The sequence below is a fragment of the Schistosoma mansoni genome, chromosome W (assembly GCF_000237925.1).
Source record: "Schistosoma mansoni strain Puerto Rico chromosome W, complete genome".
Lineage (NCBI taxonomy): Eukaryota > Metazoa > Platyhelminthes > Trematoda > Strigeidida > Schistosomatidae > Schistosoma > Schistosoma mansoni.
Window position 1 is genome coordinate 35133228 of NC_031502.1, and position 14691 is coordinate 35147918.

Below are 14691 nucleotides of genomic sequence, written 5' to 3' on the forward strand. Positions count from 1 at the left end.
TAAAACAAACTTCTAACCACATAACAGTTAGTTTGAATTCCGTTTCATCTATTTCAGTTTGAGTAGCCGAGTACAATGTTCGATTATCTCTTACATTTAAACGTGAATATATAAACTTGTATTTGGTGACTGAATTTCATTGTGTTATTCATTTTTTATATTTTTGCTTTATACCTAGTTTACAACCTTAAAATTGTCTTCATTTCTGTCCTAATGTAAACTATCATTTAGCATGAAAGCCTAGACCACTTACCTTTGATTAACATGATTACATCAAGGAAAGAAATTCAGAAGAGATATGTGATTAAAATAAAACTGCAAGCTATTATATTAATTCTGAACTGATTTTATAATAATACGGAAATTACTAAACTGAACTGCGATTAACTAAGGTTTTTTCTTGAAATAAACGAGTTCAGGACTAAGGTACCTAGGTCATTGTGTAAGCCAGCTGTTTTTGTAAATTCGACATTTAGTAGCAATATGTCTCATAGCTAGCCTAGAAGTCATTATCATCAAAACTTCAAACAGAAATCAGTCATCTACAGACATCAAGATATTTGAGAATTTTATTTGCATTTAACAATTTCTCAACAAATTATTAAGGTTTTCCCTTTGAATCTAACCGCTTTCATTCAGACTTAACCCATGTAATAAAGTACATGATAAGTAATTTTAGATATAGTTATTTGAGTTCAAAATCGTTATAAGACTCACCGCAACTGAGAAATAGGATATTCCACAGCCTTCATAGGCTGATCTTCCAAGTTAATTTTTGAGAATAGTGTGGCGTTTTGTGAAGCGTTAAATGAGTTTATTGATGAAGGAGGGTCATTTAATAAAAATTCATTAGGACTAGCGTTTCTAAGTGTTGTATAAGCCGCTGGGCTTTCAGCATCAGCTTTTGTTTCATAATGTAATCCTGTCTCTGATATTATATCACCATTTAATGGCAAGTGGATAGACTGATTAAATGGCTGTGCATTATATGGTGGGTCGGTCAGGTTAAATGGAATTGATGTTGGTGCAATCGCTGTAATGCCCATTTGTGATTGTGTCGTTAAACATTGTGATCCTGGCGGAGGCGGTGCAGGAGCTCGAGGAGGTGGTAATTGTGGGATTAAGAAGTTAGAAGCTTGATACTGAAAATACGTCGCAGAACCATTATGTTTAACGGATGCGACTGCAGAAATAGATGTGTCATTAAGTACACCATTTGTGTTGTGAAGATTAGAAGAAACACTGTTATGCCCAACCGTCGCTGGTGCGCTCATAGCATTGGCATCACTTGTGCTGCAAATCGTATTACTTCCACAATATGTAGTTGTGTAAGCCTCTTGCATACCATTTAGGAAACCGTTTGTACCACCTAGTTTAATACCAGCTCCCATTCCAGGGACTCTTCTTTGCTTGCTGCTATGATTTGAGTCATTAGGAGCCCCAACTCCTTGTCCCCTTACGTGAAACCCATCCAATCTTTCAGTTTCAGAACAATTACGATTGCCTCGACAGTTGGAGTGAATACGTGATCTTCCTAGGAAACTTGAACTATCTGTTGTTAAACGCGGTGAATCACTCGTACCATGTCGACAGAGAAAGCATACAGCAAGAAGAACGAGACCCAATAATGCCAATGCTCCAAATGAAACGAAAATGGGTAACAAATCAGGGCCAGTTGATAATGCAGTATTTAAGTCTTGACTAGATGATAAGGCACCATTTTCATTCTTTTCTATCAGATGACCAGGTGATGGTGCAGCCACATGATGTTCGTCCCAGAATTGTCCATCATTGTCTTGCCTGTATTCTGATACTATGAAGGAAAACCAGAAAATTATGTGTATAAAAATCTTACATATTTTTAAGCTCAAGGGTCGGACAAAAATTATATGAACAACTGGTTAAAACAAGTCACTTTTAATTCATTTCAGACTATTTTTTGAATAATTACACGTGATTCCCTGTTATTATCCTCCATAATTTAAAGATGTAACATGATGGTTTAATAGTAAACTCTTAAGCTCAGAAGATAGTTCACATGATCTAAGTATCAGTTTTTACTTATAAATTGGTGATAATTCCAATCAATAGGTTACCGCTTCGATGTCAAAGCTTCAATACAATTTATTGTTTTTTAAAAAATCCAAATTAACAATTACAGGAATACTTCAAAAGTAGCTTCTTGTATTTGTGTTACTAGTGTAATATAAATGCAAGTTTAGTCACTGATTGACCATTGACATCCATTATTACCAGAAATATTTATCAGTCAAGTAAGATTTGTGAAGTCTGAGAATCAAGGACGTTTTGTAATAAATTCTTCGTAGACGAAAAAGCTCACACTATTCGACGAACCTTGATTCTTACAAAAAGTTAGTTGTACGAATGGAATTTAGTTTAATAACAGAAATCAGAATTTAAATAAATGATTATGAGTAATCTTGTTTTTCTGGAGGCCTTTAAGAAAACATAACTAGACAAGTAGTAATTTGTGAGTTCAACCAACTAGATTTACCAAAAGTCATAAAAACACATTAGTATCTGAGATTCATCAAACATATTTCAAATATTTATCAATTTCAGTTGCATTCTGAGGAATAACTGTTAACACTTATATGAAAAATTCTTAGATTTATTAGTTAGTCGATAAAAGGCAGTTTTCATCACTTTGTTATATAGACTGTATTAAGTAAATGCTGGTATTTCTGCTAATTAACTCTTATCATTCAACTCAAAAAGTGATCATTCCACATTACAATAGAACTTTACTTGAATTTGTAACCAAGTAGTAATTACGTGGTAGACCGTTCAGGAAGCGTATATACCAATGGAAGTTCATCGATAACAATTCAAAAACTCGATTAGGATCAGATTTGAGTTCTAAGAATAATTTTACTCATGATGAGTAAGTCATTGGCTATTTGAAATTAATAGCTTGATGGATAACACTCTACTATTTAAAATAATAGATACTTGTTTAAAATCTCACCATTATTACCCGAGTACATTTAACTGACAAGTACCAAAATGTGAGACGTGCTTCCTGGATCCCGCTCTTAACCATAATACAATAATAATTTCAATTGTTAAAATCGATTGATAATTCACTGATCATGTAAAAAGTGAAAGATTAACAAGATTCATCAAAAGTTGAAATAAGAAGAAACTATAGACGTCAGATTTAACTTACTTTGTCCTGACACAACCAAAGGTTCACCTATACGACGACATGTTTGTGGATTATCCATTGAATAAATCGGTAGACGTGAACAATCCATAATCATTTCCGGTACTAAATTTTAAGAAAAATATCGTTGAAATAATTCACATAACTGTTACAAAAATAATACGTTAAACTTTTTGAATTCGAACAAAAATATCCCTTAAAGACAATGGATTTCTGAAGAAACGTATCGACCTGAATGATGAAATAAAGAAGACGGTTAAAACATTCCTCTTATTTACGTGTGTTCATACTGTGATCCACAGAAACGATGAAAGTATTAAAAAAGCTAGTTTTATTTTAAAAATAAAATGCCATTAGTACGTAAAGCTTATATTAGTCCAATTTAGTTTCATGCAGTTTATGCAACCTAGCACAACTGAAAAGGGTTTTATCAGTTAAGCAAACATTAACCTGGAGTAGAATAAAGACAAAGATAAGCCGATGGTCATCGTAATCATGAACTGGTTTCATATGGTAATTAGTGAATAATTTTGAGATCAACTTTTAAAACTTGTAGAGGAAATCTCTGATATTCAATATCAATCGATGTCAGATAAAGATTTAAGTCAAAACTGTAGCTCACTGGGTTTCGATTGAATGGTATCAAGATGTTATTGTCGCTTCCATATCCGAGTTAAATCATATGTAGGGTAATGAAAACATTATGCCATAGATCCTGAAGCTACACAATAACAGCTGTATAATGCGCTCTAATTTTCACCAAGATACAATTAGGTTTACTGAGCTATCGATATCATTTAACAATAACGCAATATCTTTCTAGGATATTTTCTTCTTTTATTTCCCTTAAGATTGACAGTATAGTGCCTTGTTTGTTAAAAGAAGAACGAACTCTTAATATGTTCCAAAATTACGAATATACTATTCACTGAGAATTTCTACTTACGATATACAGATAGTGAATAGATGTATATGACAAGTTATTTAAAACTCAAGTCCAGTCGTCAGGTTCCAGCACAGTGAGGTAAAAACGTTGTATCCAACTCTAATACATAAATGCCTATAGTTCAATTGTACATAGGGTAGTAGGTGTGTGTACTAATAAAGTGTTTAGATTTAAAAGAAAACAACTAACCAATTCTTTTTGGATTATAAAAAATAACATTAGACAAAATTTGGTGAGTAATATATTGCAACTTAGAGATTCTTATTAGTACTGATCTCCTGGTCAGTAAACTACAAATTCACTGTAAACCTAATTGTCTAAGAAAGTTATATATATATATATATATATATATATATATATATATATATATATATATATATAATCACTTACAGTCATACAAAAATTTTCTATCCAAATAGTCATATGTTGGTCCACATTCATTTTGCATTACATTTTCGCATTCTTGTCTGCATAAGTGACGTGTCTGATATAAATAACGCATGGAGTTCTCATTTAATGATTGTGTTTCGCTTGAGACATCATTTTCAAAAGAAACAGGTTTTGTTTCTAAACACACTGGAAAATTATAATAACAAATTGCTTCCATTAAACGTCTTAAACAATCTTCTCGTACACGATGTAGCGATTGAGTTGCAGTAAGCTTAAGAACTATAAGAAATAAGGAATAAAAATAGCAATATGTTAGTTTATAATACGAATAACAAATGACTTTATTGTAAAGAATTTTGATTTCATATTACTTTTTGATAAATTCGTTAATTAATTTTTTTATCTCAATCTATGTTAGAATTCGTGGTGCCGAGTCAGTCCTAACATATACTATTGAAAAGAAAGATGAGAACAGACTATTATTTTCGATTTTACTGTCATGAACAATGTGATTGTGAATGTTTATGTTGGTAAGGGTTGTGACTATTAAATTCGTTTCTGCAATTTCATCTCTTTTATAAAAGGAGAAAATGAAATAAACTAAGGAAAACATTGAAATTTGACGAGTACTTAAACAGCTCTCCTGAAGATATACAGCAAAACACGAAAAGGGGAAGCCTGTTGTTAAAATGGAACTTCGGGTATCATGTGATTCACATAATTCTAATTCATCTATACAACGAATATTTCGAAAGTCGTTTACTATCCCCATGAACTTAAATAATACTCAGAATCTTGTGTCCCTGAGTAGTCATCAATGTACATTTTGGGCTTGAAAGTTGAATGGTTAGGCTAATAAACACCACATTCTCGTCCGTTCGACAATGAGAATTGTATCGAAATGAATGTAACATTTTCATCTTTTCTTGTGAAGATTATTTTAAAAAAAAAGTTTTTACTACTGTGTATAATATTAGTAGCTAAAATTAGTAAGCATAATTTATGCATCACATTCACTAAATTAAGACAGGAAGAAATAATAATAGAATGAAATATAAACGAACTGTTTGATACTTTGTGACTTCGATTTAATCGTGACTAGTCAGCACTCATATAATTTATATAAATAAAAGCATGAGCAGTTCATAACCTATTCTGTCTAGTGGTTTCAACTTCTGTTATGAATAAGTAAAATAAATCCTTATACAAATTCTTAGATGAAATAGCAATTTTACTCATTCATTTTTATTTCACACTTGAAGGTAATAACATAAGTGCTATGAAATCTTTATTCAGATGTTAATTTTCTGTCTGATGATCAGAGAGGACAACGTGTGCATGGATTTCGGTCAAGTTAAAAATACCCCATCATATCTTAAATCAGCAATATTAATTTACTTATTATGTGTAAATGAAATCTTTTTTCACACACGTAGGTTAAAAAGGTGCAAGTAGTGAGAAATTATTATTGTAACATATACGAAGCAAATTTATTTATATAAATTAGATTAGTGTGATAGCATTACTGTTAAAAGTTGATATTTATTAAATAATAACAACTTTGTTGGCGGAGATTTTCCAGGACAAATTTAACAGAATTAAACATAGTCACTCTTCCATCATTTTAAAGAAGGATTAGCTTAGTTGATTATTTAATTTAATCTATTTATTTGAACACATAAATATTGGTACAAAGAGGCACCGAAAACATATATGCTACACAAGTCACTTGATTTGTGAGTGGGCTGTGATACTGTCTGAGTGTCCAAATCGAAGCAGCTGTTTTTCTTAGGGGGTCACACCCGGAGCCTTAGACCTAAAGGTCCAGTCCATAAGGCAGTGAAGAAACATCAGTAGATGTAGTTTCATGGTGGCTGGTGACCAACAGTAGGTTCATACTCAATTTGTTGCCTCAGGATCCTGGAACCCATTGGTTTGGAATCAGCGTTTTCAAACTCCCCTAGGTGGATGTATAAAATCCGTATCGATCAACAGAAAAAAAGCTACATCCATTGTAGAAATGCATAATTAATAATACCGTACTTATTTACAATATGAAATTTTCATCTTTAATTTAATTAAGTTTCCTTTTTGTTTAAACATTGCATATAGTTAGATATATTGATGAGCTTATGCACAGCGACTGAGTCGTATCTTTATTGGTAAATAACTCTAGAGAAGGAGTTTTGTGGCTATTATTGTAATTTTAATAGTTGAGATCATGAGTCAATTGAAGTTAGACTTTAACACTGTTGGATGTCGGCTCAGTGGTCTCGATGTTAAGCGATCGCGCGCGAGACTAATTGGTCCTGGGTTCGAATCTCGCGAGACTGGATCGTGGATGTGCACTACTGAGGAGTCCCACAATAGGACGAAACGGTCATCCAGTGCTTCCAGGTAACTCATGGAAGTCTACCTTCACTAGACTCATGATCTCAACTATTAAAATTGTAAAGAAATTAAAAGTGATTTAAATGTTTGGATATATATATATATATATTTCTAATATCTGCATGATCATCAATAATAAATGAATTCATTGATAAAGAATATGCTAAAACAACTGTGCGATAACACATCTACAACTAATCAGTAATTGATGTGTATCTGATAATTTGATTACTTAACTATGACTTCATGCGGGTAGCTTATTAATAGTATGAAAACTTTGAAGAACTGTTATTGAAAATTTTTCTAGTTACAAAGAACTTATTTCTGGACTTATGATTTAGTTAACATGAAACTTTTGGTCAGGTAAACTGTGATTTTTAACTTTAGGTAGTAAATATTATGGTTACTGTTCGATTTTTTAGGAAGCAAAGAATTTATAAATATTTAGTTATTGGAAAAATTACCCTATTAATTGGAAGAGTTTGTTTGTGAATTCTAATGGATGAATGTGTTGTTTGTTAAAGTCATTGTTTACCATAACAAGTGACCATATTATTTAATTTTCAAAATATGTTGATGTCCATAAAGATATGTGTAAAGATTTTCCTATATAGTGGTTTGTGAGTATATGTTAAAAACAATTTAAGAAAGTTGATCATCTTTGAGAAATGACTTTTGAAATCGGAAATAATTTTTGTTGGAACTACCATCGAATAGTGGAACAATTCTATTCTGTTATTCCTGGTGTCATGGAATGTTATCCCGAAGGAATATATCTGAAATGATGCGAACATGGATATTCGTTAGAATTTCGTCGATTTATTCGAGTAACTGCATCATCTCCATTCTTCACATGGACAAAGAAATAAATGATACCTCATTCGGTGTTCAATTTACTTATGTCATTACTTATTCACATAGGTTATATTTCTTCAGCTATCTGATGCTTAGTTACTACTATTATTGATGTTCTGAATTCTTATTGAAAATAGTTACTAGTTTGTCATCAAAAAGGTCGCCATTATCAGACTAAGTTAAAAGTACGCTTTCACCCGTGTTACCCTTCTCTGTGAGCTAAACATATTCTCGATTATTTCCAAATCGTGTTTTATACATTAGCACGCTTGAAGTTACTTCAATGACGTGTTCTGAAAATGAAATTTTTTATAGAGATTATAGATACGCCTTAAAGATTTAGGAAGAAAAGACATGTAACTTTAACCCCTTAATATTTACTACCAGATGGATTGATTTATTTTGGTCATGTACCTGTAATCCCTATTAAGGACTGTGGTGATAGTAAGTATTATTTAGTGATTAATTTAGGATAAAAATCCGTCTTTGTTAAAATCATGTTTTCCTACGTCAGAACTACAAAGATGACTTTAAAAGGAATTGAAACAAAAACAGTTTACATACCCACATATGTATAATGACACATTTTTGATCAACAGGAAAGTTTAGCAAATAATTAGGTCAAACAGGTGCTTGTTTTTCTACTATGTTAAAGACAAACACCATCTGTGTTGTTAAATTACAAGACATATTAATAATGTAACTCATAATACACAGATATTCTGACAGTAAATCAAGGTACAAAATTTATATCAAAGTCTAAGGTATCTGTAAGGGTGGCTCGTTGGTAAACTCTAGGAAGCCTCAAGAAGGCCAGAAAGAGACGAAGACATTCCATCCAATCACTGCTAGGGGAATGTTCTAGAACGTCAACGTGTGGCTTCCGGATTGGATGGATACGAATGACCCCCTATATGCCTGTTGGTTGTCTGAAATGATGATTTACTCTCAGCCAAAAACTATAAATACATGAGATTTCTGTACCATATTTTGACACTGTTTTGGGGAATAAAGTTCCTACTTACTAGTCTTCTGTCTTCTCTCTTGCGACGTTGCGGGCTCGATCGTTCAAGTAGTCTAGTAGTACGCGGCATAGTAAGAATCATAGCTCTAGATATAACAGTATCCCATCATTGAGGATAGTCTACACCACTAATTAGCTTCAGTTAAAGGACAAATGGACATTCATGATAACACAATGCATGGAACGTATGACCTTTAGGTTTCGAGTGGACTATTCTTCCTTAAGATCACAAAATTTTCATCTATTAGTTTAGAATTCTAACTCCAGTCAATTCACTCTCATGCATAACCATCGTCTATTCTCATAGATGGCAGAGCTGTTGCAAAAGATGAAGGTTTAGAACTAGATTCCTAGACAGCTCATGAAAACCTACAACTGAGAAGTTATGTACTAAGACAAACGGCTGTCCAGAGCTCCTATATTTTGAGTGGTTGTATAGGTAAAGTCAAACAGTGGTGCAATTATCTTAAACTCAAAAAATCCGCGTAAGCCTAATGTCATTGAGAAAGTGATGAGATATGAACTGAAAATAAGCGACATTACTGTATTTACCGGAATTACTTGAAATATATTGTTAAACAGACATTTTTAGAAAATAAAAAGTGTAGACAACTACTTACTAAGCAACCGGTGATTAAAAAAAGATATCTGACTTCTTTTTATAATAATAAAACAGACTGGCGCTTCAATCACGCTTCCCTTTCCCAACCACTTAAGATGGTTAAATACAGTTTAATCAAATCCTAATTAAAGTTCAATACCGTACGATTGTATTGACTTACTCAATAACTACATGTGCATATATCTATATCTATTTAAATGTTTGTAACAACAGATGTAAGCGAACAATTGTTTTCAGTTAGATCGTCATCAGGCTTTACTTTAATAAACATAAATATTTATACGAAAATTTTAAACCAATCAAGACTATTCAAGTCAATAATCATCATGAAATAGAATACGTTACCGAGCATAATAGGTAAAAGTACAAGTTGATAGTGTGAAGACAGGTGTACTAATAGTAGTAAGAATATTAAATTACGATAACAAAAGTCATATCATTAGTTAAACATTGGAAATAGAAGGTCAAACGTGGGTAAAGACGTAGAATAATCATCACAAAACATTAAGATCATTACGTAATAAGAAGTGTGTAAATAATTAGATAGTGAAGAATACAAACGGAAAGAGGTGGAAAATTACAAACAAATGCTAACAAAATAAAAATGAAAAAATAAAATAATGTCATTTGTTAAGTTATGTCCGGTCATGGAAGGGATAGGGGGGTTACAAATTTCTTCTGTACACATAAATTGGGGTGAAATGTACGAATTATTATGGCTTCTGCTATATGAAGGAGACGAGAACGAACTCCGTTGGGAAATGATGGAGGTGTACGATAGATCACTCGAAATGATTTCGATTTATCTACATTATGACCACTGTCAATTAGATGTGCCAATATGGAACTGCGTATAGTTTTTATCTGGCCCTTATCAAACCATGCTGGTAGATGTTCATTCATTAATTGATTAAGTTGCCTAGTAGTACGCTCGATATAGCTATCTATACAGAGGCAGCTAAACTTATAAATGCACATAGAGGAGGCCAATTCAGGTAACTTTTCCTTCGTTTGTGTAGACATCACTGGTCGACTCGAGAAAGGGCGAGACTAAACTACATGGACGACCTTTGAACGAATCTTAAATGACCTTGAGAAATATTAGCCAATCAGAGGACAGTTAGTGTATAGTAAAAATTTATTATACAAAACCAAAGAATTAAAGTGGATATACTTCTTTTACATGAGTCAAAAACTTCTCAAGGTCAGATATAGGTTCAGCAGTTCTAAAATCATAGTGCATACGGTACAGGAACACATCCGTATGGCTCCATAGTAGTCGACCTCTGAAACCATGATAGTCTCAAAAATTCTATTAGCCTCGACCACACAGCTTCAATGTTGTTGGTATATTGGTATGGTTTAGGGTTTAAGGTTAGAGTTAGGGTTTAGGGGTATGGTTTAGGGTTAAGGATGGGACTATATATTATGGACGACCTTTGAGCGACGCTAGAGTGACTCTGAGAGTGTCAACATAATAACTAAGACTAAATGAGGGTTATAAACCTGTGTGAAGAATTCAAATTATGATTTACAGCTCATGGTTAAGGTTAGGAATTATACTTAGGGTTTTCATCACGAACTGACATCAGCTATAATGCCAAAACTCTATTTATACAAATGAATAATTGAATTTCGCGACGAAATCTTATCATCACTTCACTTGTAGACGCTGAATTATCATGTCTTCTCTAAAATCCGTTGTAAACCGACCGTATGTAAACATCAGGTACCGAACTTAGCGCCGTGACCTTGAAAACCCGCGAAGGCTTCTGATTGGCTCAACCGACATAGTTTAGTCTCGCCGTATCACTATCTACATCCCCCATTGAATTGTAATTCATGTATAAAGGCTCCCTTGAAACAGGTGAAATCTTCCAACTTCTTCCATGTATCATACATGTACTTCTTAATAAATTTTTGTCTTACTACTTATTATCAAAAGTAGTTTAGAAACTTTAGATAATTTTAATGAATATGATATTTTTAAGAAAAAATTATGCACAAAATTCTAATTTTCAATTAAACATAATTTATCAGTTTATATTAAATAAAGTTAATGTTTATTATCATTAAAAAAGTAAAACAAACAAACAAACAAACTGAGTCGTAAATAACACGAATTGAAAAGGAAATGACAAGAAGTAAAGGAAGAAAAAACTCTATTACCACAACTAAATCATCAGTTTTATCAAATAATGGTGATAAGGCAGTACTTTTATTATCTACACTTTAGACTTTGAATAGGTTAGTTTCAACGTGTTAATAAATATGATATGATAATATAGAAGATTTATAACTTGGGTGAATAATTTTGGTGGTCGTAACTAAACCATTTTTCTATGTTGGGTATGTATTTTACTTATTTATTTATCATTATGATTTATATGAAATTCATAAATGATTGTAAAAGAAGTAAAAAAAAAAGCAAATTGTAGAGTTAACTTGAAATGTCTCCTTTTTCTATACATGAAAGAACTGGTCAGAAAACTTACGAAAAAAGTGTACTAGAGATAAGACAGAAAGTTTAGTGATAATGTTTCTTGTTTTATGCTGAAGTAGATGAATTTATATTCTATATCACTGGTTAAGTATAAAGTAGTTTTATTGGATACAATTTACAGTTAGAGAAGAATGATAATCAACTTAAAAAGACTCAGAGTAACAAAAATGTACCCAAAAAATCACAAAAACCTTCAAAATCACTTAAAGCCCTAAAAGGTGTGAAAGGTGCAAAGTCGTGAAGACAGGTAACAAAAAGTCTGCAGCTTTTCTGGAAGCACTCTTCTTATAAAATTGTTATGTTTTAATGACCAGTAAAATTATGAAGAGACGTTAACTTATCGAAATCATGAATTTTAGATGTTACTGTTTGTAAATCCCTTTCGATTAAAATCACTAATCCTCACTAACAGGAATTATATACTGAGTAATTTTCATTAAAGAGTGAATTAGAATTGATTAACAACGAATATTTAGAAGAGTAGTAGATGAAAAAACAAGGCAAGATAAGAATATATCAAGCCAATATATAACTCTGAATATGGGTTATTGAGAATGATTATAATTTGGAAAAAAACCTAACTCATGCTATCGTAAAATGTCTGAATTTCTGCTTCCGATAGCAACAACTTTGGATAGTCGAAGGTATTTATGTTCATTCATTGATTCCATCTCAAATGTTTATCCTGTTACAGTCTTGGATCGCTTGACGATAAGAGTTCTTTACAACAGATTGAACCTAATCTAGGACCATCAAGATTTGTAATAAACATTATATCTTCATTGTTAAATTGTTTATGGAAACGTAATGTCCCAAAATAGGTCAAAAACAGATGACTATACATGCCTAGTTGTCGATTGTTTTACAGCTTATAACATTTCATGATGAAAATTGTCTGAATATATATATATATATAAATCTATCAAGAACGATAAATAAATGTTGAATTTCGTACTGACCATTTTGGGAATTTTTTTATCATGGTCGTACTTCAGTTAAAACTAAGTACTTATGACAGAAATAAGTAATTAAATAGTTGTGGGTAGTATATTCTAACTTTCAAAGGTCTATTATCTAACCTATATACTAACCAAATGCTGAGAAGTGAATATCTCAATTATATATTTTTCTTTTCTAATGAAATTTTGATAGTTATATGAACCATACACTTTTTCCATAAGATCTGGGTGGAAATGGGGAAGGGTGCGAGCTAGTAAATGTCATCTTAATTTATTTCATGTAGGTTATGGTCAAATTTGAATACCTGAAGTACTTTCAAATAGATAAACCCATTTACTTTCCCTTTCTATATTATCTACAGTGAGAAATTTATATAGCATATTTATCTAGTATATTTCGTATAGTTGTAGCTCTCAGTAAATAATTATGTTTTCGGACTACAGGAAATACAGTAGTTGTTTAAATAAATATTAAGGCTTAAGATTTAAACAAGATATAATTAGGTTTACTACAAGGAGAATCTTCCAAGCATTTATTTCGAATTGTGTATTATTACCACTGATTTTAGACATTTTCTATTGTCAGAAGACAATCTACTTTGAAAAGGCCAAGATAACAAATCCTCTTCCATTTACTAATTGCCATATAGTGTGAATTTATTGTATTACAACACTGAAAATGAAAATACTAAGTATGTATATTATAAGTTGTCATATTTCCATCAACCACATAATTTAGTGGAAACTTTAGATAGAAAGATCGATTACAGATTGAAGTTAACAGTTGATGGTTTGTGAGCAAAGATGAATAGTGGCTAGCAGTGGAATCCAGGACGTGCGTTTCGTCCTATCTGGGACTCGTCAGCTGGGTGTACCTGCATCCCATAGTTGATATTTGCACCACTGCTAGGCACTATCCATCTTTGCTTATAATGCTTGTGAATTAAGGATATATCGAGGCAATACACACAGTATGCACATATGCCAATTTGAGACTGACAAGTTACAGTCCTAAAACATCAATAGAAAGATTCAAACAAACAATTCTAAGTTGATGGTTTGTTAGTCTTCCTCAATCTTCACTACTTCAAGACTTTCATAAAGTTAATAAGCACATTATTAAGTTTTAACTGAAGTAATAATGTTAAGTAAATTTGTTTTTTATAATAGAACACACGATAGGTAGCTTGAGTTACACGAAACATAAATTATCATTTTTGACTATTGAACTGATAGTAATTTTAAATCATAATGAGAACATAAGTTTGATTTTACAAACCTACTGTAATTATTAAAAGCTACGTAAACATGCGTAAATCAAGAACCTTGTTATACATATATATATATATATATTAAATATTATAACTTACATTTGGATATTTGTGTTTCTATAAGAGCTTGTTGAAATTCTCTTGTTACATAGACACGATGACCCATAAGGTATTTACCGCAGACATTACTATGAAATTCTTGACAGAAACCATCAGATTCAGCAGTTATTGAATTCATACTATATTTTATAAAGAGAAATAATATAGGCAAGTAAATGCTACTATTTAACGATAAATTCAAACAATGGAATAAAAAAATCTATGAAAAGAAATGTTTTGTTCTTTAAAAAAAGTTTTCGTTAACTTGTTGTTGATATTAAGTAATTAATTAACAATATTCTGTGAGTATATGAACTTCTCTATGGGATAACTTGATATCGCTTGATTTATATAGGCTTGTAAATTTTCTGTTTTTAGTTATTAGTGGTATTGAGCTTGAGCGTTGAGCCTTATATGATATTGATGAGCTGAATGTATCTGTAT

General features: G+C 31.8%; 1 protein-coding gene across 1 annotated transcript; it reads right to left on the reverse strand.

The window, feature by feature from the left end:
• Window positions 1-713: 713 nt before the first annotated feature.
• Smp_157650 (putative hypothetical protein) lies at window positions 714-14386 on the reverse strand (the record flags this gene model as incomplete). The annotated part of the gene is made up of 4 exons (XM_018789492.1): window positions 714-1813; window positions 3191-3292; window positions 4524-4802; window positions 14248-14386. The coding sequence occupies 4 exons, from the start codon at window positions 14384-14386 to the stop codon at window positions 714-716; spliced, it is 1620 nt and encodes a 539-aa protein (XP_018654930.1).
• Between the last annotated feature and the right edge of the window lie 305 nt (window positions 14387-14691).